At 55.6% G+C, this 26,223-nt stretch overlaps 1 protein-coding gene across 1 annotated transcript in view; it reads right to left on the bottom strand.

Annotated features, from left to right (window-relative positions):
• The window catches only part of EMID1 (EMI domain containing 1), a 91,160-nt gene that overhangs the window by 26,049 nt on the left and 38,888 nt on the right, over positions 1 to 26,223 (bottom strand). The window contains exons 3-9 of the mRNA XM_011995741.1: positions 17,085 to 17,198; positions 16,491 to 16,594; positions 6,971 to 7,054; positions 5,647 to 5,708; positions 2,124 to 2,244; positions 1,583 to 1,672; positions 863 to 1,009 (exon numbers count right to left, since the gene is read on the bottom strand). Of these exons, the coding sequence (XP_011851131.1) occupies positions 863 to 1,009; positions 1,583 to 1,672; positions 2,124 to 2,244; positions 5,647 to 5,708; positions 6,971 to 7,054; positions 16,491 to 16,594; positions 17,085 to 17,198 (722 nt within the window). The remainder of the gene's footprint in view (positions 1 to 862; positions 1,010 to 1,582; positions 1,673 to 2,123; positions 2,245 to 5,646; positions 5,709 to 6,970; positions 7,055 to 16,490; positions 16,595 to 17,084; positions 17,199 to 26,223) is intronic.

The raw sequence follows: 26,223 nt of genomic DNA on the forward strand, positions 1-26,223 counted from the left end.
TTGGACTGCCCCATGGGGCAGCCTGCAGCATGGCTGGTACCACCTGGGCACCTGCTCCCAGGGTGAGGAGTGTGGAGAGTATTGGTCTCGCAAGACCAGGAAGCAGGGAGATGTGGGTTCTAACCCCACTGCAACCTAGCTGGTGACATCCAGCAACACTCTCCACTTTTCAGAGCCTGTACTGTCACCTGCCAAATGGGAATGACAATAAAAGAAATCATTTATCCACCACCTACTGTGTGCCAGGCTTCTGTACATGGGTGTTACACAGCTCTGGGAGGCTGGCACTGTCATTGTCCCCATTGTATGGATAGTGAGATGGAATGAATGCTGGGATGGCAGAATGAATGACTGGTGTGCACCAAAGACACGATGGAAAAGAGGCTGAAATCTGGCGCTCCACACTCTGACCCCTGGCAGTCCATGGGCAGGTCAGGCTGGGCTGCCAAAGGGAAGAAGCCAAGGACGTGCATCAGGGCCTGGAGGAGGGGCCAGGCCTGTGGCCTTGGGAGCTCAGAGCTCGCTTCCTGCTGCCAGGTCTTTTGCTTCCCAGTGCTCTGAGAACTGGATTCCAAGGCTCGGGATGGCCTGATGCCTGGTGGCTCTAAGCACAGGTTCTGGAGGCAGCCCGTTTGAAGCCGTTCCCCTACGCCGGGGCTGTGGGACCCTGGCAAGCCACCTCCCCTCTCTGGGCCTCAGTGTTCCTCATCTGTAAACACAGGAGGACAACAGCGCCTGCTGGAGGACTGGGTCACACCTGGCCTACCATGAGCAGGGCTGGCACACAGAAGGCACCTGGCAGATGGTAGCGGGCACTGTGCTGATGGCTACTCCACCCCCACCTCCACCTGTGGGGACTCACCATGCTGGGAGATCCGGGCGTGGGGTGGCCCAACAGGGGTTGGGGGTCCAGGGGGGCCAGGAGGCCCTGGTGGCCCAGGAGGTCCCCTCTCTCCAGGGGTGCCCACAGCTCCAGCCCGGCCAGGGCTCCCTGGGGGGCCCTGTGGACCTGCAATGGAATCACAGGGATTTATGGGTATACAGGAGGCAGGGAAGCCTAGGGTGGCCTTAAGCGACAGGACAAGGCAGCCTGGAGCGGTGGGCATGAGAGAGGGCCCCACAGTCCATAGACCTAGGCTCCCTGGTTGTCTAACAGGGGGATGAGCACAGCACCCAGTCCTCCACCTCATCCAGGCTGGGTCTTCCTTCCTTGGGGCTCCCAAACCCCCAAAGTCCCTCATAGAAACCCTGGTCACATGGGGCAAGCATTGCTGCTTCTCCTCTGCCCAGCCCTGCTCCCAGCAGTCTGGAAGCTCCAGAAGGGCAGGGACATGTCTGACCCCACCCAGTGCCCAGCCCAGAGCCTGCTAAGTGTAGGTGCCCAGGGAATGTGAGTCGAGTGAACGTAAGAGAGGATTTCATGGAGCCCAGGTGTGAGCGGGGCACTCCCTGGCGGGGTGTTGAGTGAAGAGGCAAGCAGATGAAAGGGCCCAGGCCATCCTGGCCATGTCAGGAGGGGGGAAGGGCCCACCTGGTGGGGGGGTGGCCAGAGGAGCTGTGGAGCAACGTTGCGGGCACTCACCTGGTGGGCCTCTCATCCCCATTGGGCCCCGGCTGCCGGCATCTCCCTTGGGGCCGGTGGGCCCGGGCAGCCCCCGAGCACCGACTTGGTCTGGGGGGTAAAGCATATCAGACTGGCAGCTCCAAATCTGCTCTTGACCCCTACCCTGGCCCCAGCCCCCCTACCAGCACCTACCATTTCGGGGAAGCAGCGGGACCCTCACACTCTCTATGGCTCCTGGCAGTCCTGGGGTAGGGGGGTAGGCAGAGGTCAGTGTCCCCGCTGGGCCTGGAGGAGGGAGGCTCATCCAGAATCCCCACTCCCAGCTCCCCCCGACCTCTAGGCAGGGTCTGCTGGGGCTGCTTGGTCTCCAGGGACTGCAGGTTTCAGGAGTCCCAGGAGACGGTCCTCTTAGGCGGGTCTAAGAAACGGGAAATGGGAAGACTGAGGCCCACTAGAGGGTTAAGTTGGGAGTCAGTGACAGGGTGGGGACCAGAATCCCACTTCCCCAATTCCCAACCCACTGCTCATTCCCACAGGCAAGTCTGAGTCTGCCACTCACCTGGGAGGCCTCCATCTCCGGGGCTGCCCTGGGCAGGAGGAGGGCCCCAGAGTGGGGCAGGGTCCTCAGGGGTAGCTGGTGTTGGAGGCGCTGGCTGCTCTATGACAGTCAGCATGGCCACCTGAAGAGGAAGACAGGGACGGGGTGGGTACTAGGGTCTCACTAGGACCCCTCCCTATTTTTTTTTGAGATGGAGTTTTGCTCTGTTGCCCAGGCTAGAATGCAGTGGTACCATCACAGCTCATGCAGCCTCAACCACCTGGGCTTAAGCGATCCTTCTGCCTCAGCCTTCCAAGTAGCTGGGACCACAGGGACGCACCACCACACATGGCAAATTAAAAAAAAAAAAATTATTTGTAGAGACAAGGTCTCGCTGTGTTGCCCAGGCTGGTCTTGAACTCCTGGGCTCAAGCGATCATCTTGCCTCAGCCTCCCAAAGTGTTGGGATTACAGGCATGAGGCAAGGTCTCACTAGGGACAGGCCAGCCAAGGGGTCTGGTGTGGGAGGCAGGAGGCACATAGCCAGCAGGGCCCAGCTTGGAGTGGAGCCCCAGGCTCGCAGGGGCACAGAGCTTCATTAGAAGTGACAGTGTTTTTCAAAGCACACGATTCATAACACGCATTATGGAAAAGTCATTGACACCATCATTGCCATCCAAGTTGAGCTTTGTGACTGTCACGGTGCTTGCTGGGCCATGCGCTTTTTTTCTATGCTTATCTACAAATAAGAAGCTTTTCTTGATTTGTTAAAGCACCAGAGAGTATGGCTGGAAGAGTTTCATTAATATTTTTTTTTTCCAAGATGGAGAGTCGTGCTCTGTTGCCCAGGCTAGAGTGCAGTGGCGCGATCTCGGCTCACTGCAACCTCTGCCTCCTGGGTTCAAGTGATTCTCCTTCCTCAGCCTCCCAAGTAGCTGGGATTACAGTCGTGCGCCACCATACCTGGCTAATTTTTGTATTTTTAGTAGAGATGGGGTTTTACCATGTTGGCCAGGCTGGTCTCAAACTCCTGACCTGAAGTGATCTGCTTATCTCGGCCTCCCAAAGTGTTGGGATTACAGGCATGAGCCACCATTCCTGGCCTTTCACTAAATTTGGAAGGAAGTTTGGAAGAGTCGACATGAAATAGAAACCTGGAGGTGTACACAAAGTCCACTTTTGGGTCCACAGTGAGGAAGACTCCGGGAAGCTAGAGGTGTCCCCTCAGCTGCTGAGGACCAAAGAGAGCCAGATGACCATAGACCAGGGGCTTGGGGATCGTGGGGGCCTGTCCAGAGAAAAGCTGAAACTCTTCAGCAGACCCTGAACCAGGAATTCCCATCACAGATGTGGGACTGAGTTGCCTCTTACGTGGGCTTCTCCTGGGAGAGAGCTCAGGGAACTGCTCCTGGAACCCCGTGCGTTGTAACTCAGGGGCCAGCACATGCTATTTGGAAGCTTGGTTTTCCCACTGGATAAATCAGGGGCATCTTCTTTTTTTTAATTTTAGAGACAGGGTCTAGCTCTGCCGTCCAGGCTAGAGTGCAGTGGTGCTATCACGGCTCACTGCAGCCTTGCCCGCCTGAGCTCAAGTGATCCTCCTGCCTCAGCCTCTTGAGCAGCTGGGATTGTGTGCCAGCTGTGTGCCACTAAGCCCAGCTAATTTTTTGTAGAGATGGAATCTTGCTATGATGCCCAGGCTGGTCTCGGGCTCCAGGCCTCAAGTAATTCTGCTGCCTTGGCCTTCCAAAGTGCTGGGATTACAGGTGTGAGCCACCAAGCCCAGGGTGGAGTGCAGTGGTGCAATCTCAGCTCACTGCAACCTCTGCCTCCTGGGTTCAAGCAATTCTCTGCCTCAGTCTCCCATGTAGCTGGGATTAGAGATACCTGCCACCACGACCGGCTATTTTTTTTTTTTTTTTTTTTTTGAGATAGAGTTTCGTTCTTGTTGCCCAGGCGGGAGTGCAATGGCACGATCTAAGCTCACTGCAACCTCTGCCTCCTGGGTTCAAGCAATTCTCCTGCCTCAGTCTCCCGAGTAGCTGGGATTACAGGCATGCGCCACCATGCCCAGCTAATTTTTGTATTTTTCGTAGAGACAGGGTTTCTCCATGTTGGTCAGGCTGGTCTCGAACTCCTGACCTCAGGTGATCCATCCCCCTCAGCCTCCCAAAGTGCTGGGATTACAGGCATGAGCCACCTCACCTGGCCCTGGTTAATTTTTTGTATTTTTAGTAAAGCCAAGGTTTCACCATCTTAGCCAGGCTGGTCTTGAACTCCTGACCTTGTGATCCACCCGGCTCAGCCTCCCAAATGCTGAGATTACAGGGTTGAGCCACTGCGCCCAGCCTAATTTTTTTTTTTTTCTTTTTTTTGAGACAGAGTCTCGTTCTGTTGCCCAGGCTGGAATACAGTGGCATGATCTTGGCTCACTACAACCTCCGCCTCCCAGGTTCAAGTGATCCTCATGCCTCAGCCTCCTTTGTAGCCGGGATTATGGGCGTGTGCCACCATGCCAGGCTAATTTTTGTATTTTTAAAAGAGACAGGGTTATGCCATGTTGGCCAGGCTGGTCTCGAACTCTTGGCCTCAAGCAATCCACCTGCCTCGGCCTCCCAAAGTGTGGAGATTACAGGTGTGAGCCACTGCACCAAGCTGTACTTTTTAATTAAAAAAAAAAAAAAAAAGTTTTATGGCAGCGCAGTGGCTCACACCTGTAATCCCAGTAATCCCAGCACCTTGGGAGGCCAAGACAGCGAATTGCTTGAGCTTAGAAGTTCAAGACCAGCCTGGGCAACTTGGAGAAACCCCATCTCTACCAAAAATTAAAAAATTAGCTGGATGTGGTGGTGTTCACCTATGGTCCCAGCTACTCAGGAGGCTGAGGTGGGAGGATTGCTTGAGCCCAGGAGGCATAGGTTGCAGTGAGCTGAGATCTCGCCACTGCACTCCAGCCTGGGAAACACAGGAAGACCCTGTTTCAAACAAAACCAGACGAAACAAAGAATACAAAACATTTTATCTTGAAATAATTTGAGATGCGTGATAGATGTTTTGTTTTTGAAACCAGGAAGATTGTATTATGGATGGGGGTTGGGGGGATAGAGAAAGGGTATGGGGCAGGGGCAGCCAGGAGATCCCACCAGGATCTCTGGGCAGTGTCTTTGCTGATCTGGCTGGGATGGTAATGGAGCCCCATGGGAGGGAGCTCACAGGCCTCCTGGAGGAAGAACAGGCCAGGCTGGCTGTGACTTGCACTTCACATATACAGTCTTCACTGAGTGGATGCTAGTGTCCCCTCCGCTTTACAGAAGGAGAAACTGAGGCACAACCTGTGAGCAGGCTTCCAAGGGAGGGACACTAGAGGAAACCAGGACATGCCTGACAGGGGATGCTGCTCGCTAAGTCAGCTCAGAGCTGCCCTGTGGGTTCGCTGAGGGTGCAAGCATGGGGTGTGGGGAAGGAGGAGGGGAGGGTGGGATGGTGGTTGCACGGACTGGCCTGGGGCAGGGGGCAACCACCCAGGAGAGAGCTGCTCACCCACCTTGGCCTCCAGCATCTTCAGCCGCTCTGTCAGCTCTGATACTTTACTGCAGTTGAGACAACCTGCGGGGAGGAAGGAAGCTGGGGCCAGGGCCGAGGGTCCTAGGCTCCCCCTCAGAGCCCTTCAGTCTCTGGGAGGTGGGATGCAGGGAAGGATCAGATATCTGATGACTCCAACCCATGAGGGAGCCTTAGGCTGGGGAGGGGCTACAGGATCATGGTGGATCCAGGGGGACCTCACCCTATGAGTTCTTTTTGGCGTTGGAGCCTCCAGAATGGCCTGCTTCTCCTGCAGCAGGACCAGGGACCCGACCCCTGGCAGCCTGTGTGTCCAAAATGACCTCTTTCCCAGAAGCCAAGGAAATGGCAATGAGGTGGGGGCCATGGATGAGGCTGAGGGCTTCCCCAACGACCCCAACCAGGCTCATGGGCTAAGAGTTTAGAGCTCAGACAAGCCTGGGTCTGAGCCTTGACACTGTCCTGCGTGACTTGTCCTCTCTGGAAAGATCCTGTTGCTTCCCGCCTGGGCAGGGCTGGGGCCAGGGCTTACCAGCTTTGGGGACCTACCCAGTGCAGTCTGGACTGGGCTGGCCTCAAAGGTGCCATCCTCTGAGCCTCCCCCGACCCACCATCCAGCACCCCCCGGTCTCCTGGGTGAGACTCTCGAGAATGACGTGAGTCATTCACAGCAGCTCTGGACATTTACGGAGCCTCCCAGCTGCTGGCCCTGCCGAGTGCTGTGCCAGCAGTCTCTCCCCTCCTCACAGGAGTGTCACCCCCATTCACACCTGAGGACACGGCTCAGAGCAGGGAGGGGTGAGTGCCTAACTAGCACATCTGGGGTCTAGTCCTGGTGCTGCCCCGACTCCCAGCTGTGGGGCCTGGAGCAGGGCAGGGCAGGGAGGTCAGAGACCTTCAGCTTCCTCCTCTTTAAAAAGGGGACAATGGGAGGGCAGTGGACAGCTGTGAGGTCTAAATGAGCTGCTGATGGGAAGTGCCTGGCACAGGGCCTTGCACACTGCTGACATTCAGAAAAGTGCTGATTACACAAAAAGAGGAAACAGGGGGATTGAACCGGCGTCTGCAAGAGTCCAGGGGTCATGGGTCCAGGTGTCTGGACCCAGGTCAGATGCCCCTCTGGGGTCCTTTCTGTGCCCCTCAAAGCAACTTTTGTAGCCTGGGGAGCGCGGGGTGGGGAGACGGTTACTGTCCTTGACCCTCCACTGCCAGACCTGCTGGCTTTTAGGACAGTTACTAAACTGCCCTGAGCCCGCTCCAGAGCTCCCTCAGCCCAGGGGACCCCAAGAAGCTACCCCAGGACCCACCTGAGACGGCTGTGGGCCGAAGTGCCATCCGCCGCATGGTATTGCCCGACCACATGGGCTCCAAGGAGCCAGAGGAACCTGCAACTGAGGGATGGAGGGTGAGACCCTGCTGGGGTATGATCCTTGCCCCCTCAGGTCCCCCTGCCCACCACTGCAGCCCCAGAAGGGATCCCTACTCCCCTCAGCACAGGACACAGAGGCCCAGAGAAGGAGAGTCCATGTATCTGGGTCACACAGCATGAATTGGGCTGAGCTAGAGCAAGGCTGGCCACCTGATAGGGCTGGGAAGAGCGGCTGGCAATGGGGCGGGGGCCATGGATGAGGCTGAGGACTTCCCCAACGACCCCAACCCCAGCCAGCCTGATGGGCTAAGAGTTTAGAGCTCAGACAAGCCTGGGTCCGAGCCCTGACACTTACTGTCCTGCATGACTTGTCCTCTCTGGACTTATTTTCCCATATGTAAAATGGGATTCTAAGGCCTCTAAATTTCCCAGGCTGAGGTGAGGCCTGAGGTCAGCCATGAATGCAAAGGGCCCACTGTGCACACACAGTGACCGGCACACACAGTAGGTGCTCAATAAACGGCCGCCGTGACTGTTGCCATCCACACTTTCACTGCCTGGCTTGGTTAAGAGGAGACTGAAGCGGATCCAGCCCTGGTTTTAAATGAAAACCAGAGGGAGGCTGGCTGTCTGGGAGGGCAAGGGGAGCCAGTTCCAGGGCCAACCCCTGCTGCCACCCCTCCCAAGGAGGACCCCCCCGCACCCGCCCCAGCCATCCTGGCTGGTCTGGCTTTGGGGGACTGGTTTTCTCCACAGCTGGAGGGATGGACTGGCCAAACCAGGGGCGGGGGCACAGCTGGAGAGGCTGTGGAGCCAGCACTGGCAACTGCCCCCCTCAGCCCCCCAGGCGTTCCTTTTAAGGCCACGAAATGTTGTCTGGGGGGAGACAAGACCCAAATAAGGCATGGGCCTGGCAGCTCAGAGCAGGGCTGTGGGTTGATGCAGGGAGCGAGAGGCGCCGGGAACTCAAACCAGACGAGTCCCTCTGGCCAGCCCCCAGTGGAGGCTGCCAGGCCCTGCTCTGGGTCCCACTGTGGGGCCTCCACTCGTGCTGAGCCTGCATCCCCAGCACACCCTCCTCAAGGGCCTGTGACTTGCCCAGGCACAGGGGGCTAATCTCACCCAGGATGGAGGAAGATGGGTTGCCAGCCCAGGACTGGGGCCGGCACTGGGGACTCCCTGGGGAGGGGAGACATCACTGTGAACCATGCCCATGTGAAGGACCTTGTATAGCTTGGCTCAATCCTACAAGGAAGGTGATAATCAGAACAGACAACTCTTGTTTAGCATGTACCCTGGGCCTAGTACCTTCTAAGCACTTCACATACATAGTCTTAACTGTGAGTGGGTGCTAGTACCACCTCCACTTTCCAGGTGGGGAAACTGAGGCACAGAGCAGCTCTGTGCTACCTCTTCTCTGTTGCCCATGCTCAGATAAAGGTGGATGAGTAAATGACACTCAACTCCACTTCCCCACTTGGAAGAAATGAGGCAGAGAAGAGAGGCGACTCGCCATCGGTTGTCTGCGGGACGGTCCCAAGCCTGGATTTGAACACAGGTCGGCCTGATTCCAGGGCCAGATTTCTTTTTTTGGTTGGTGGAGGTGCAGGGGCACCCGGCAGAGAGGCTCAATGTTCAGCAGGAGTGCTGGTGCCTGAGAAAAATGGCCTCACCAAGCGCTCTTCATTCTTTCTGCTTCCAGGTAGAGATGTGATGTCATTTTAGTACTCTTTTCGGGAAGTTGACCAAAAGAAGCGGCCATCTCTCGCAACGTGGGGATGTTTGAGTTTCCTCTGTGATGCAGCTTCAGCTGCTCTCCCCATCCGCTTCTGCCCTCCTCTCTATTCTGCTGTTGTTTTCTTTTTTCTTTTTTTCCATTGCATTATCTACCTTCTAGCGTGTTCCAGTTTCCCAGGCCACTGCCTGTCCTCTGGCCTCCTGGCTGGAACATCAGCCCCACTAGGGCAGGGACCTTGTCTGTCTTGTGCTCGGCCTACAAAAGTGCCCAGCACCCAGTAGGATCTCATGGGCTTCATGTATAAAACTTTTTTTTTGTTTTAAGACGGAGTCTCACTCTGTCACCCAGGCTGGAGTACAGTGGTGCAATCTTGACTCACTACAACCTCCACCTCCCAGGTTCAAGCGATTCTCCTGCTTCAGCCTCTGGAGTAGCTGGGACAACAGGAGCGTGCCACCATGCCCAGCTAATTTTTGGTATTTTTAGTAGAGATGGAATTTCACCATATTAGCCAGGATGGTCTCCATCTCCTGACCTAGTGATCCACCTGCCTCGGCCTCCCAAAGTGCTGGGATTATAGGTGTGAGCCTCCGAGACCGGCCATTTATAAAACTTTTGTTGATGAATACATGAATCACCAACTGAAAATAAATTTCGATCAAGCAAACCAAATATAAGGCAGACATAACTGTCTTGAACGTCAACATAGGCCGGGCACAGTGGCTCACGCCTGTAATCCCAGCACTTTGGGAAGCCGAGGCAGGTGGATGACCTGAGGTCAGGAGTTCGAGACCAGCCTGGCCAACATGGTGGAACCCTGTCTCTATTAAAAATACAAAAATTAGCTGGGGGTGGTGGTATGTGCCTGTAATCCCAGCTACTTGGGAGGTTGAGGCAGGAGAATCGCTTGAACCCGGGAACGGAGGTTGCAGTGAGCTGAAAATGCACCACTGTACTCCAGCCTGGGTGACAAAGTAAGACTCCTCAAAAAAAAAAAAAAAAAAAGTCAGCATAAATGGGCCAGGTGCAGGGGCTCACACCTGTAATCCCAGCACTTTGGGAGGCTGAAGTGGGCAGATTGCTTGAGCCCAGGAGTTTGAGACCAGCCTGGGTAATACGGCAAAATCCTGTCTCTACAAAAAATTTAAAAATTAGCTGGGTATGGTGGCACATGCCTGTAGTCCCAGCTACTTGGGAGACTGATACGGGAGGATAGCTTGAACTTGGAAGGTCAAGGTTGCAGTGAGCTGTGATCGTACCACACTGAAAGAGTGAGACCCTATCTAAAAAAAAATGAAATCTGCATAAATGTTTTAATGTCATACTAGAGTGTCCCTGAGTTATTAATCTGTAAACTAGTGGTTGGAAATTCTTTTTCAACCAGTTTGTTTTCGATGTTTCTCCAGGGGCCAGAAAGAATGAGAAAAACAAATAAAAATGTGGTCTGACAGCAGCACAGACATCAAATGCTCAAAGTAATTGCAAATTTAAATTAAAAAAAGAAAAGAGTTTAAAGAAATAACAAAACTGTTCAAAAGACCAGAAAATTTTGGGTTTGGATTCAAGATTCACAAAAAGTTATCCAAAAACTCCCCCAAAATTCTGAGAAATGGACAGAAACATTTTAAGGGATATAGCAGGTTGTAAAATGACCCTGTAGCACACAAAATTCCAGTAAGGAAGAAGCCACAGGTTGTGGGGAGATCTGCTGTTGGACAAAAATGTCATATCCCGGCCAGGCGCGGTGGTTCATGCCTGTAATCCCAGCACTTTGAGAGGCCGAGGTGGGCAGATCAAGAGGTCAGGAGATCGAGACCCTCCTGGCTAACACAGTGAAACCCCGTCTCTACTAAAAATACAAAAAATTAGCCGGGCCTGGTGGCTGATGCCTGAAGCCCCAGCTACTCAGCAGGCTGAGGCAGGAGAATGGCGTGAACCCGGGAGGCGGAGCTTGCAGTGAGCCGAGATCGCGCCACTGCACTCCAGCCTGGGCGACAGAGTGAGACTCCTTCTAAACAAAACAAAACAAAACAAAACAAAACAAATGTCATATCCCTCCCACGGGTGTTTGGTCAAAGGCCCTGAAACAGGCCCCTGTGAGCTGAGACCCTCCTCATCTCAGCCTGGTGGTCCTTACTGAAGGGCTCCTCCCTAGCCTCAACCTTGTCCTCCCAGGGAGGCCCTGAAGGCTGGTCCCAGGACCACAAACCCCAGCTCCACTTTGGGAACCTGACTGTGGGCCACTTCCCACCATCTGGGAGGTCCTCACATGCCCTATACACATACATACACACACACACATGCACGTTCCTACCCCATGCCCTCTCCTAATCTCTACAGCTGCTGCACCCATGTCACCTCCTCCAGGAAGCCTTCCCAAACAGGCCAGTGCGCCTACCAGTGTCAAAGCCCCCTCGAAGCTCATCACTCCCTGTCTTGACCTCCACATGGTCAGCGCTGTCTGTAGTTTCTAGCCCTGGGCCCCATAAGCAGCTCTTCTTCCCTCTGCCCAGTGCCAGGCCTGAGCTAAGAAGCTTTGTGTCCCTTCTCGGGACCCTCACGACACCTCACGATATAGAACACTGAGGCCCAGAGAGGAGAGGCTTCCGCTCTGTCCTTGCAGTGGGACAAGGGGGTCTGGGATTCCAATCTTGCCCTAAATTGGGGATTAGGGATGTGAAAAGTTGGGGATTAGGGGTATGAAAATCTGGGGGTATCCCTGGGATCCACCTTCATGACTTTCTCTCCCTGGACAGAAGCCAAAGGAACGGCTTCCTCATTCACAACCGACCCCCCAGATCTGCTCTGCTCGGTTTAGCAACCACAGGCCATAGGGAGGCAGCCTTCCCAGCCCCAGCCCAGGTCTCCTGCAAGGAATTTACTTTGCAAATGTAAATATTTGCTTCTGGTGGCCAGAGCCAGGGGTTAGGGTCAGAGCTGGGGCTGGGAGCTCCAAGAACCCTCCAGCTCAATCAGGAGCCTCCGGGAAGGCTTAGTCTATGTCCGGCCTGGCCGCCTCTTCAGGACAGGCAAAGGTCCTATTCAATTCCTGTGCACTCACTTTATATGTGGCCCATGCCAGGCACTGGGGATGTGGGAGTAACGGTGGCAGGATGGGGGTCAACCTAGCCAGGTGGGAGCACCCAGAGGGCTGCAGGCAGAGCAGTGACTTGCCGGCCACTGCCAAGGCCATGTATGAGAGACAAAGCCGGTGTGGGCAGGGGGTTCAAACAGAGGGAGGATGAGGTTCAGGGGATCCAGGCAGGGGCTGAGAGAGTGGAGGAGGCAGCCACACAGTCGGCTGGGCATGCAGGCTGGGCTGGCAGGAGGTGGGGGTTGCCGGGACTCCCAGGAGTGGGGGTGGCTGGGTGGTGGATGTGGGTGGATTTGCAGTGGTTAGCCCTTGGATTCTGAATCTGCAAAGTAAAGCTCAGACTTAGCACCATACCTGGAGCCTGGTTACGATGAAAGAGATGAGTGTGGAGCGTGCCCAGCCCTGGATGGTAGAAGAGACCAAGGAGCCCAGGAAGGGCCTGGGCTAGAACCTCAGTCTGTTTGTAGGCTATTTTAAAATTTTATATTTAGAGGCAGGATCTTGCTCTGTCACCTAAGTTGGAGTGCAGTGGCAGGATCACAGCTCACTGCAGACCTGAACTCCTGGGCCCAAGCAATCCTCCTGTCTCAGCCTCCTGAGTAGCCAGGACTACAGGTGTGCACCACCATGCCCAGCTAATTTTTAAATTTTTTTTTTAGATAGGGTCTTGCTATGTTGCCCAGGCTAGTCTTGAATTCCTGGCCTCAAGCAATCCTCCCAAAGTGCCTTGGCCTCCCAAAGTGCTCAGATTACAGGTGTGAGCCACCGTGCCTGGCCCATTTTTAGGCTATTTTGTGGTCAACCTCGGGCAAGTGTCCCCTCTCTGGCTCCTCTTCCTGGGAGACAGGGCTGTGAATAACCATGGATGGGGAAAAAATATGTATGCTGGGGACAATGGGACCGATGATGGGGAAGCAGAGGCAGTCCAGCTCCATGGGGTCCATAGGGAGGGGAGGGGAGGGAGCCCCAGCCTCTCTATCTTTCTATCTGGGAGAAGCTGGGGCTGAGACTGGCTTCCGCCAGCCTCACAGCATCCCAGCTTTCTGAAGAGGCTCCCAGGGACATCCTCAGCCAGCACTCTGCAGGGGAAAGACCCCTGGCTGCAGTCAGACTGACCAGGTTTGAGCCCGGCTCCTCAGCTCACAGACTGCTCCCCTGGACAAGGCATTCCCCTCTCTGAGCCTCAGTTTCTGCATCTGGGCCTTCTGTACCATGATGTGATGGCTCCTGTGGCGGGGGTGGGGGGGTATGCCTTGCAGCGCCCAGCACGGAGCAGCTTTCCTTCCCTTTGTCCTGATTATTGCAGGAGGGTCTGGGGCAGGGGCATGCCACAGAACTCAGGTCGGCACCCTGGGGAAAAACCTGGCCACAATACTTGTTTGCTGTGTGACCTTATGTGAGACCCACACCCTCTCTGAGCTTCACTTTCATCATCCGGACAGCGGGGCTGATCTGTCTGCAGGAAGCCTCAAGAGGCAGGGTGTCATGGGGGTTACTGCAGCAGCCCCACTGTCAGCAGAGTCCACCAGCCCAGGTACTCAGGGGGTCAGGCCCAGGCCCAGAAAAGCTGATTGTGGGGCTCAGCCCGCCCTCCTGACATGGCCCTGGCATTGCGCCCACCCCTGCCTGGCCCACTTGGTGCATTCTGGCCTTGGTTCTTCCTCACCCATTGTTTCTGATAAGCCCTATTGTTTCTGATGAAAGGGGGCCAGGTGATAGCCTCCGCCAGCCCCACCTCCTGAGGCCTGGGGGCACAGAAGCTTGCTCAGACAGGTCCCGATCCCGGCTCTCACCCGCTGAGTAACCTCGGGCCAGTCCCATCACCTCTCTGAGCCTCAGTTTCTCCATCTGTAAAATGGAGCCCATTCTAGCCCCTTCTCCACAGGTTGCCATGGACATCAAATGAGACAATCCTCATTTGTCACAAAGTGAACATCCCCATTCTGCAGAAAACCAGGGCCCAGCGCTGTGAAGTCCTTCACTAGAGCCCACCAACCTCACAGAGACTCAAGGTCCGTTTCTTGACTGTGAAGTGGGGTCTCAGAGGCAGGAGGCCATGGAATCCTCAGCATGGGGTGGGTGGTGGGGGCGCAGGATGGGAGCAGAAGACATTTGTGGAGCATCTACCATGAGCCAATCATGAGTGCTACTTCTTCATGCTGGGTGACTTCCAGATAAAGCCAAAGTTCAGAGAGGAGAAGGGACTTGCCCCAAGTCACACAGCAGAGTGCAGCTGATTTAGGGCTGGATTCCGGAATGGCAGGTGTTCCCTCTCCTCCTTTGGCCCACTGCAGGCTGCCCTGGGCCCTGTTCGCCCTTGTGATGCACCTCTATGGCTCCAGGGTCAAGAGACAGCGCTAGGCAGGTGACAAGAGTGGGCACCAGCACGAGAAGCAGCCGGGGAGCCCAGCCTGAACTCAACTGTGGGAGGAAGGGCAGAGACCAGGGTCCCCTGGCAATGTTCCTGTGCCTCCCTGCTCCCCATTCCCAGGACCCCAGCAGAGTTTTCTGGAATAGTGGAAGCATCCACTCACCCACCTCCCTTTCCTCCACAGTCTCCAACATTTCATCCCAGCAATACCCAGGGAGGCAGACTCTTATCATCCTGACCACTTCCCAGGCGAGGACACTGAGGCTGAACGTGGGGGAGCCCGGGCTGCTGCGGGCACACACAGCAGCTTGGTGCCTTTTAGTGATGGTGCCTTTCCCTCCGAGTGGGCAGGAGAAGAATGCCTCCTGGAGTGCAGCGCCCCCAAGCCCAGGGCCCTTGCACAATGACTTGCACAAGGCACGGGAAGTCCCCGGCCCAAGGCCATGCAGCTGGTGTGCGGCAAAGCTGGCAAAGCTGGCCCGGCCCAGGAAGCCTCAGGTATCCCATACCCACGCTGGGACCTGAAGGCCCCACAGAGGGAGCTGGCCTGGCTCCATTGCCTGGCTCATGCCCCTGCCTTAGCATCAGCAGAGCCCCCAGCCCTTGGCCTAGCTCCTGGAGTCACGGCCTCTTGCAGCTAGATTCAAGGGCATGGGTGCTGTCCCCACCTGTCCTCTCCCTCACCTGCTCCTTGAAAGCCCCAGAGACCAGGAAGGTCTGCCCTTGGGAGGGGAGCCAGGGACAGAATGGCCTTTGTCTGGGGAGGCCCTGCCTGGGCCCAGGCGGCCCCCATGCCCCGGGGATTCGGCCCTCCCCTCCACGGCTCCTCTGTGATCTCCTTGGCAGCCGCCCCTCCTGGCTGGCCCTCCTGCCCCTCGGCCCCACCTGCCTTCCCCTCTCCCTCCCACCAGCGACAAGAGGGTGCTATTCCTGGCTCCCCTTCAAACGTCTGTCCACCGCTCCAGGCTCCCACATCGGCCCTGTGGCTGCCTCTCTGCAGGGGTGTTTGGCATGGGGTGTCTTGGCACACCCTCTAGCCACTCGGTTTCTCCCCGACTTCACTGGGTACTCCTCTACCCCATGTCAGAACCTGCCAGACCTCCCCCCACTGCGTGGTGAGTTTTGAACACCATCCTCATGGCTGTGTGCCTCTGGGCACTCCACTCCACCTCACTGGACCTCAGTCACCCTATCTGTGAACTGGGCTGTTGAGGGTCCCCGGGAGGTGAAGTGCGCAAATCTCCCAAGAAACACCTGTGAGCTATGGCTTCTGAAAGCACCATGTTCCTTCGAGTCAGAGGCTACATTTTCGCACATTTGTGTTTCTGGAATTGGGATATGTCCTGAGACTGACGTTCTCGTTCATGTGCTGCTTTGGGGACCGTGAATGCTTCTGTCCCTTGAGCTGTCTCTGAGCCTGGTTCTCAGGATGATTCTGGGCCAGCCCATCCTCTTTAGCGCCATGCTTGAAAACACAGCTCTTGGTGTTCAATAATCTGCTGCTCATGGGTTCAGCCAGGCAGTGAGGGTGGGAGGGGTCTGGGCTGCTCAGCAGTGGGGCAGGTGCCTGGAGGAGAGGAGAGGGTTCTGCAGGGGAGAGTATGGCCAGGTTCCTGGGAGGCCCAGGCTGCCTCCTCTGTGCCCCTGCAGGGTGCTCAGCCCCGAGCCACCCAGAGGTACACACAGTGAAGGCAGGTGGAGTGAGAGAAGTCCCTGAGCCTGGGACACGCTCCGCACACAAGGGGCCCAGCCAAGCCCTCGCATCCCTGGAGCCTGGGGAGCGGGTGGAGACTACAGCCTGGCAGACAGACAGAGGTGTGTGCCCCCCCCTTCCTGAGCTCAGTTTCCTCATCTGTAGGATAGGTAAAACCTTTCTTACCTCTCTGACCCATGAACTGACTAAAATGGTTCTCTGCTTCCCTGTAATGTCTGTTACCATGTCACACGGAAATGTCTGGATGGGCTTTCCCCAAGTGTGGAGGAAAGACTTAGGATGGCATGACTTAAAATGTGAGCTATGCAGCATGTATAAAATTCTTCTGGGGGTCCTGAGAGTCTCCCAAGAGGCAAGCGGTCACCGTGGGGGGCAGTGGTGGACAACAAGCACTGACTGTGTTTGAGCCGGGCTCTGTGCAGCTGGCCCCAGCAGGCACAGTACTGTGCATGACTCTCTAACAGTTCATGGCTCCATGCACCTGCAGGGAGGCACCTGGCCTGCTGTCGCGGGGCTCTGGGAGCCAGCCGGGCAGTCCTACCTTCCTCGCAGCTCATTCCCGAGTGCCCAGGGCAGCACCTCCACTCACGGGCAGTCACTGTCTTGTACATCACCTTGTATGTGGGTCTCACCACAGTTCTGTAGCTGAAAGAGTCCCCAGGTGGCCCAGCTGAGACAGGGTCCTCCACGACCTCTCCCACTGCCCTGAATACCCATGGGAACAAACCCAGAACCCCCAGGATCCTCTGCTGCCTCCAACTCCCTTTGGAGGCTCTCTCCTCCTGCATTTTGGGATTCAGCCTTTCCATTCCCCCACCACCTTGCCACAGGGATCAGAGATTGGATACCAGCTGGACAGGAAGACCCTGCAGGTTGGGCTGGCCTGAGCCCAGCAGTGAATACTCACTGAGTAAAGGAATGCAAGCAATGGTGTATCCCTCCCCCAGGAAGCCCTCCAGCGTGCTTCAACAGCACAGGGGATAGGCTGAGAATGGTGTCAGCTGATGCTACCTTTGCTCCACCCACCCTGGGGTCCAGTCTTCCCCTACACTCCCCATGGAGTCCCCCCACCAGGCCTTTGCCCAAACTGTGCCTCCACCTAGAATGCCATCAGCTCCTTCTCCACCTCATTTACCTGCTCCCCGGACAGCTCATGGGCCAGGGGCAGTTCTGCAGCACTCGCTGAAGGTAGGTGCCATTCTGCACATGGCATGAGATGGTGCGGGTCACCACATAGGAGCACCAGTTCCTGAAACAGACCCAAAGAGAGGATACTCAGGTACCATGCAGGGTCCCCTGCCGGGGACTCTGGGAGGATGGGTGAGGATGTCCGTGTTCTCTTCAAGAGCCCTGAATCCCCAGGCAGAGAGACCCCTTGAGCTTGCAAAGTCATTTGGGCCCAAATGGCTGGTGGGAGTCTCTGCGGCTGAGGGGTGGATGTCATGGCCCTGGGGGTGGGGCCGTGCTGAGCACTCCTGGTAGGTCTTGAGGAATGAACGGCAGGGGAAAGATGGAAGCGGGCCATCTTCCCCTGAGCTCTCCCTCCCCAGCTTCTCTCCTCTCCAACTTTGACCCATCCAGGCCACTATCACTGCCTGGCTCTTGCCTGGACAACTGCAGAGAGTGGCCTCTCCATCTGCTCCTCGGTCCCTCCCTAGAGGGAATGTCACAGAATGGACACCTGCCTACATCCTTGCCTTGCCTACCCAACTCCCCAGCCCTCAGGATTTCCTGTGCCCACACCTGCCACAGGCCTTTGCTGGTGCTGGGCCCTCTGCCTGCTTCTCCCTGTGGCACTTCCTACCTTCAAAGCCCGGATGTGACGTGGCCTATTCCTTCCATCCTTTCCCATTTCCACCCTGCCCTGAGCAATTCCAGTGGTGCCCTGCCCTGGCTCCCGCAGCATCTGCACACCTGTCACGCTGAATTAAGCCGCCAATTCGTGCCTGCCCACTCCGCCAGCATGCAAGAGGAGAGGCCCTGTCTCACTCATCCCCATGTCCCCATTGTGGGACAGCTGGGTTGTGTAATCAATGCCCCAAGCCCAGAGGACTGACTTCTCCAAATACCAACTAATAATCAGAATGCACTGCACATATTGAGCACTTACTGTATGCTAAGGGTATTCACACGATCTTCTAATGGTGAGGGAGGAAGGTAGGAAGGTACCGCCACCCTATTTTTACAGAGGGGAAACTGAGGCTTGGGGAGGTGAAGACAACTGCTCATGTCACAGCTGGTGCATAGAGGAGCCAGATTTGAACCCAGCAACATGGATGGCCTAACCCAGCCTCTGACTCCATCCCAGAGTCTCAGCTTCCGTCTCCTCATCTCCTTGAGCCACGGTCTGTGGCTCTGTGAAGACCCTGGCCTGGGAACCTGCTGACCCCAGGCTTGAGGGCAGGAAGAAAGTCTGGGAGGGGTGGGGGACCCAGGCTGAGAAGGGTCACCTGAAACCTTCCCTCCTTCTCCAGCCCCTGCGAAAAGCACAGGGCCTGTGACCCTGTGCAGGGCTGAGGGCTGCTGAGCACCTGGAATGTCCCAGCCATCACAGAGATTCCCATGCCAAGCATAGTGCAGCCGCCGCTTGCTGCAGCCCTGCCCCCACCCCAGACAACCAGAAGGAGAAACTCCTGGGCCAGGACCAGGCAACTAACTCAATTTAGGGCCCTGTGGAATTCCCTTCATCTGTCTGTGCCACACCAGAATCAGTGCCGGAAGAGGAAACAACCTAGGTACAGCCCTGGAGGTGGGCTGGGAGAAGGGATGGTTCGGTTTGGCCCATGAAGCAGGAGAAGCTCCACAGAGCCCTCGGCCAGCCATCCCATGCAGATGTGACAGGTGCCTGCTGTGGCACCAACAGAAATGGCACAAAACTGGGAACAGCCTAAACAGCTATGGAGCCACCAGACACGGGAAACCAGATGCTGTAACAAAGCCTGAGGTCTCCACGTGCTGACCTGAGACCCAGTTATCACCCCTGGTTACAGGGAGAAAAAAAGCAAAGACCAATGGATATACAGTGATTGCATTTCTATTACATTAAGAGAGAGACAGAAAGTCAACTATTTATACATGCGGGCACATGTACAGATACGTGCATACAAAGTGAGAAAAAGATGACGCTCTTTTCTCAAACTGCCACCTCTGGGAGCAAGGAGGGCTTTCCATCTGCTGTCTCCTACACAAACCATAGCTATGTTTATCATGCTTGCTGCACGCCAGGAGCTGTGCCCAGAGCCTTCTACGTGTTAGCTCAGTTGATTCTCATACTCTATTAAAAAGCCACTTTAGGCCGGACACAGTGGCTCATGCCTGTAACCCCACCACTTTGGCAGGCCGAGACGGGTGGATCACCTGAGGTTAGGAGTTTGACCAGCCTGGGCAATATGGTGAAACCCTGTCTCTACTAAAAATATAAAAAATTAGCCGGGTGTGGTGGTGGGAGCCTGTAATCCCAGCTACTCAGGAGGCTGAGGCAGGAGAATTGCTTGAATCTGGGAGGCGGAGGTGGCAGTAAGCTGAGATCGTACCATTGCATTCCAGCCCAGGCAACAGAGCGAGACTCTGTCTCAAAACAAACAAACAAAAAAAACCCAGCCACTATACAGATGGGAAGACTGAGACCCTGGGGTCTAGGACTTGCCCCAGGAACCCACGATGGGCGACACAGTCAGGGTTGGAACTCAAGTCCCTCTGGCTCCAGAGCTCGCACTCTCAACCCCAGGCTACAAGTGTTTCTCCTAATGAGTAGGTGAAGATTTCAGCCCTTTTGGAGGCTGAGGCAAGGAGGATCGCTTGAGACCAAGAGTTCAAGACCAGCCTGGGCAACACGGTGAGAACCCCATCTCTATAAAAAATTTTTTTAAAACTAAAAAAAAGGTCGGGCGCAGTGGCTCATGCCTATAATCCCAGCACTTTGGCAGGCCAAGGCAGGTGGATCACTTGAAGATCAGGATTTCAGGACCAGCCTAGGCAACACGGCAAAACCCCGTCTCTACTAAAAATACAAAAGTTAGCTGGGCGTCGTAATGTGCACCTGTAATCTCAGCTACTTAGGAGGCTGAAGCAGGAGAATCGTTTGAACCCGGGAGGCAGAGGTTGCAGTGAGCCCAGATGGCACCACTGCACTCCAGCCTGGACGGCAGAGCGAGACTGTCTCAAAACAGAAAACCAACCAACAAACAAAAAAACCAGAGCTGTGGTTTTGAACCTGTTAGGGTTGAATATGGAGGGGGGGGCATAAGCCCCTTTAGAAAATTGCTATGAATCGTGGCTCCTCTCCAGAAATATGCATAAAACTTGGTGTATAGGTTAAGGGGATTCAGAGGCTCCTTGGAGCCTATGTGACACTCATTAGGCTGGCCCAGGGGCTTCACGAGTGAAAGAGGGAGGGAAGAAGAGGACAATCTGGGCAGAGGACAGTCGGAAGCTCTGGAGACAGGAAAGGGCCCCTGGACACAGAATGAATGCACTATGCCAGTGAGCAGACAATCGCAAGCACACAGTACCTGTGCACACAAATGCACGCACACACATGAACTCACAGGCACACAGGGGCAAATATGCATGCAATGAGCACGTGCACACAGACACACATGGGCATATGTACACACAATGCATGGACACACGCATGCTCATGCACACGCACACAGAGCCACACACAGATACATACACGCACACACATGTGCACATAAGGCAAATACGCACTGCAGTGAGCACGTGCACACAGACACACATAGGCATATGTATACACAATGCATGGACACACGGGTCTCCATGTGCACACACAGATCCACATAAACACACAGCTACATACCCGCACACAAACGCACACAGACAGGCTAAGGCAAATCCAGCAGGACATTTAATCACAGAAATGACCGTCCTCCCTGCACACAAATCCATACCTGCAGATACAGGGCTCTGTGCCCTCATACATTCACACACACACACACTCATCAGCTCTGTCACACGGACACAGACAGACCAAAGCAGGCCCAGAAGGGCACACAGTCACAGTCAAATCTCCTCCCTGCAAATGCGTTCACATTTGCACCCACACTGACACACCCGCACATGCACACACACACACGCATGCCGTCTCACATGGACGCAGATAGGCTGAAGTTGTGATCTCTGGACATGTCCACACAGGGCCCTGCAGTGCACATGTGGGCACACGTGTACACACACACATACACTCCTCTCACATGTACACAAACAGGTGAAGGCAGGCCCAGCAGGGCACTGTTGGCCATCTTACCACACATATCTATACAGGCACGCACAGAGCCATCTGCCCTCACACACACACGTGGACAACAGCCCTCACATGCCCTGTCCCCAGACTAGGCCAGGAGAGGTGGGCCTGTGATGGTCCACAATAGCCAGAGCTGTCCTTCTTTTTACCAGGGGGGAGCTAGAGAAAAAAAAAACAACAATATTTTTCCTGCTTCCTTAATTAAAATCTCCACCATTGGTGCGTGAGTGCAGTCACAGCTACTTTGGAGGCTGAGGTGAGAGGATCGCTTCAGCTCAGGAGTTTGAGGTTGCAATGAGCTATAATCATGCCACTGCACTACAGCCTGGGCAATAGAGTGACACATCATCTCTTAAAAAAAAATCTTGGCTGGGCGTAGTGGCTCACGCCTGTAATCCCAACACTTTGGGAGGCTGAGGCTGGTGGATCACCTGAGGTCGGGAGTTTGAGACCAGCCTGACCAACATGGAGAAACCCCGTCTCTACTGAAAATACAAAATTAGTCAGGCGTTGTGGCTCATGCCTGTAATCCCAGTTACTCGGGAGGCCGAGGCAGGAGAATCGCTTGAACCCAGGAGGCAGAGGTTGCAGTGAGCCGAGATCGTGCCATTGCACTCCAGCCTGGGCAACAGGAGTGAGACTCCATCTCAAAAAATAAAAAATAAAAAAAAAAACCATGTAGGTCCCTGCCTGGTTGCCACAATCTGGACTGTGCTTGAATCTTCTCTTTAGGAGACATGGAGCTGGTGGCCGGCTAGCCAGACCTTTTGGACAGGAGAGGACACTCATGCCAGGTGGAGTTCAAGTTCAGCCCCTTGCCCCCTCCACCTGGGGATCACTAATAACCACCCCATCCCCCAGCTTGAGGACCCCAGCCCCAGGACTCCTAGCATCAGCCTGAGCTCCTCCACAGGGTCCTAGCCTGGCCCTGCCACCCTCCTGCTCCCCTATCTACCTTCCAGAGGTAGCAGGAGGCTCTTTCTAAAGTGCAGACCTCAGGTTGCCAACACCCACTGTGGGGTTCGCAGCCCACCATGACTCCCTATAGCCCTGAAAGCACGGTTTTCACTTTTTTTTTTTTTTTACATGGAGTCTCGCTCTGTCGCCCAGGCTCGAGTGAAGTGGCACAATCTCGGCTCACTGCAACCACCACCTTCCAGGTTCAAGTAATTCTCCTGCCTCAGCCTTCCAAGTAGCTGGGATTATAGGCACTTGCCACCACGCTCGGCTAATTTTTGCATTTTTAGTAGAGACGGAGTTTCGCCACATTGGCCAGGCTGGTCTCAAACTCCTGACTTCAGGTGATCCGCCTGCCTCGGCCTCCCAAAGTGCTGGGATTACAGGCGTGAGACACCTCGCCCAGCCTGTCCTTCACTTTTTATTCTGCTAGCCTCTCATGCAGCCCCTTCTCCCGTCTCTGATCTTAGCATATGAAGGTCCCTCTGCCTGGAAAGCCCCTCCCTCTTGCCCCAGCAAATTCTTATTCATCCTTTGGGTCTCAGCCCTCAGGCCCACACAGGGGTTGACCATCACCCATTAGCCACTCACAATAGCCCTGGGCTTTACTCACGAAGGTGCTGGAGGAGGGCATGAGCTGGGACCAAGTTTGTGTAGGGCTCAGCCTGAGGACGCTCAGTGATGTTTGTTGAATGGCTGAATGATGGAGAATAGGCAGCAGCTCTGGGCAGAACAGTCGGGACCCGAGATGGGTTCCACAGATGAAGTGACCCATCCCCATGTGCTCCATTCCTGCAGCCCCTGGGGGCTTCCTTCCCTGGGGTGTCGTCATTGATAAGGTGCCCAAGAGCTGGATGAGGCTGGGCAGTGGGGTGGGTGAGGGCAGGGGCTGGGAAGAGGCAGCACTTCTCTCCTGGGCCCACCACTTCTGTCCACTCAGCACCTCCAGGTCCCCAGAGGCCTCCAGGAGGGGAGAAACAGGCCAGACCAGCTCAGCCTGGCACCGGCCACCCCCACAAGGGCCCCCCACCTACACCCACACTCCACCCCCTGCCACGAGGGGCCCAGGGGACTTTGTCTACGTAGGGCCCAGGGCTGCGATCCGGAACAGTGATAGGGGCTAATTGCAGGAGGCAGCCAAGCGGGCCTGGGGCCAAGGGCCGTGATGAAAAAGAGAAGAAAGAAAGGACCAGGCGGGTGGGGGTGCTGTGATGAGAGCCAGAGCCCCGCAGTGGGGGCGAAGTTCCAGCCCTGGCTCTACTGCTTCCTAAGTCGGTGACCTTGGACAAGGCCCTGACCCTTTCTGGACCTCATTTTGTCCATCTGCAAATGGGGACAGCAGAATTTCCTCCAGTGGGGTAAGCTTCACTCAAAACCCTTAGCACAGCACTAACAGCTATTGTTTATTCCTGTTCCTGGACTGAGGGGCTCAGGCCCACACATGGGCGCCACACCCAGCAGCTGTGGTCCAGGGGCTTCCCTGGGGCTTGGGGACACCAGCACAGTACCTACTTCACAAGGTCTTCCCCTTGGAATAGGGATTATCAGGTTCTACATTTTACAGAGGGGGAAACTGAGGCTCCAAGAGAAAGCACCTACCCGGGTTACTCCTGTGGGCATCAGCTGGGATTGGAGCCCCCTAGAGAGAGGCTGGGGCAGATCCCTTCCATTTTAGAGCCCTCCATTCTCCCTGATCCTAGGATTTGCCTAAAGGAGGCCGGCACTGCAGGGGCGAGAGGTCTGGGCTGGTGAAAGCTTGAATCCTCAGCTGAAATGCTGAGATAAGTGGTTAAAGGACGCGCGCTCCAGGCTTGGAAGGACCTCAGCAGGGCAGGAAGCAGCTCCAGGAGCAGAGGCAAGCCAAGGCAGCTCTGCATAGCCCTTGGGCACCCCAGTTCCGGGGGTCTCCAAGTGTCACCACATTCCTGGGGCTGGGGGCGGCCCCCTGGATGCCTTCCCAGGCCAACCCCTCCCCAGGACAAAGCCTCTTTTCTGCCTCTGGTCCCTTGGCTGCCAAGGGGTGCCTGGGGTGCTGGGGTGTGGGTGGCAGGATGGCTGACAGGGCATGACATCCCCATGCTGTCTCCAGCAACGCGGGGATGGGGCCACAAGTGGAGGTCCTGGTAGGCCACAGACTCCTCAAGCTCCAGGTCCCTACCCCCATATGACATGACTGATAGCAGGAACCACTGCAGGTAAGGCCTGGTACTGGCCCTTCCCATGAGGAAAGAAGGAAACTGAGAGCAAAACTGAGACCTAGGGCCAGGAAGTGACCCACTTGAGGTCACACATCAAGCCTGTACCAGCACGGAATTCTGTCTCCATTTTGTCCAAGCCTGGAGCCCCTAACTCCTAATCATGACTACAAACCTTTCCTGGTGCCCCCAAGCCAACAATCTCTTTCCCTCTTCCAGGAAGGCTGCTGGGTAGAAAAAGCCACTGGATTTGGAAATTGACTGGTCTAGATTGAGGTGCCACTTTTCCTCTGTAGGCCTCAGCCTCCTTATCTGTACAATGGGTGCAATAGCATTGCCAACAGGGCTTTTGGAATGCTCAGGCTACTGTGATGGGCTTCTGTCAACACATGGAGTGACAGTCTCCAGTGACCACCAGATACCTGGTTATAGCCACCATCCTGCTCCCACTCAGGAGACCCTGGAAGGTGAGGAGCCCAGGCTGGGAAGCCCTGTCTTGAACTGACTGCAGGGCAGTCTGGGTCTTAAGCTGTGCTACCATCATCCTGAGCCTGACAGTGGGATTTCTGAGTTAATAGTCTTTCTCCTCTTAGCATCTGGGATTCTGGCGGCTCACATCCATGCTCTGGGCAGGTCATGTTCCCTCTCTGAGCCTCATCTTCCTCCTCTAAGAAACAGAATCATAAAAAGCACACACCTTCAAGCAGCTGGGAAGATTCTGGAGCTGATGAATGCAGGTAATGGGGCCGACTCAGGCTAACTGTGGTCTGCACACGATAGGTGGTGGCTGTGACATCCACCACACGTCCACCCCTGTCTCAGACAACTGCTCTTCTGGCCTCTGATGCTTCAACCACCTCCATCCTCCAGCCCTGCCCATGTCAACCGCTCTTGCTAGCCCAGCAGGGGCATGCTGGCCCCTGACCACTGGGAAAGGAGAATTTCTGAAAAGAATTAAAGAATTGAGGCCGTAGGGGGTGGGGGCCGTGCAGGCCTTTGAAAGGGATGAAAAGGCCTGGAGAGGCCTGGCTACTCCACATTGTCTGCCTTGGACAACGGCAGCTGGCCTTTAAGAGGGGACCCTGGCAGGGGTTGCAGTCAGGACAGAGGCCAGGGCAGGTTCAAACACTGTCATCAAGGACAGAAAGGCAGATTTGCAACCCAGCTCTTCAATGAATAGCCCATGAGTCTAAAAGATGATGCCAATTCTCTAGGGTCTCGGTTTGCTTCTCTGTTGAATGGGGACAGTTTTCCCTACCTCATTCAGTCCTTGAAGGATTGATGAGGACACTATATACAATAATGGGCCCCACCATGTCAGGTTCTGGGAGCTCCTCCGTAAAGGCCAGCGGGGAGGAAGTTCCCAGCCACTAGGAGAGCAGCAGGAAGACGGTGCTCCCTCTTTTCTCTGCCCAAAATGCCAGGTCCCTGGGGAGCCTCCACACTGACCCACTGGGCTGTGAGACTCCACCCCAATCCCTCCTCCGAGGGAGATAAATAGCCTGGGTACAAAACAAAAACAAAAAAAAACAACAAACAAACAAAAAACAGGAACAGAGTAAAGGGGAGGGGGGTCCACGAAGGGTCGGCTACGGGGTGTCATGGGCCTTTCCCAAGTGCAGGGGGAGGGGCCCTAGGGACAGGGGGACAGAAGGGCCAGGGCTTCGCCCTCGTTGCACCCCTTCCTCCTCCTCTCCGGCTCCGGGGTTGAAAGGGAGGGAGTAGGGGAGACAGGCAGCTCCAACACATGGAGTAGGGGACCCCGCACTCGCGGGAGCCTCAGCCGGACCCTGCCCTCACCCGGGCCGGCACTGAGCCTAGGGACTGGATCGCTCTCCCGATCCCGGCCCTGCCCGGAG

This window comes from Mandrillus leucophaeus, unplaced genomic scaffold (assembly GCF_000951045.1).
Source record: "Mandrillus leucophaeus isolate KB7577 unplaced genomic scaffold, Mleu.le_1.0 Scaffold496, whole genome shotgun sequence".
Taxonomy (NCBI): Eukaryota; Metazoa; Chordata; class Mammalia; order Primates; family Cercopithecidae; genus Mandrillus; species Mandrillus leucophaeus.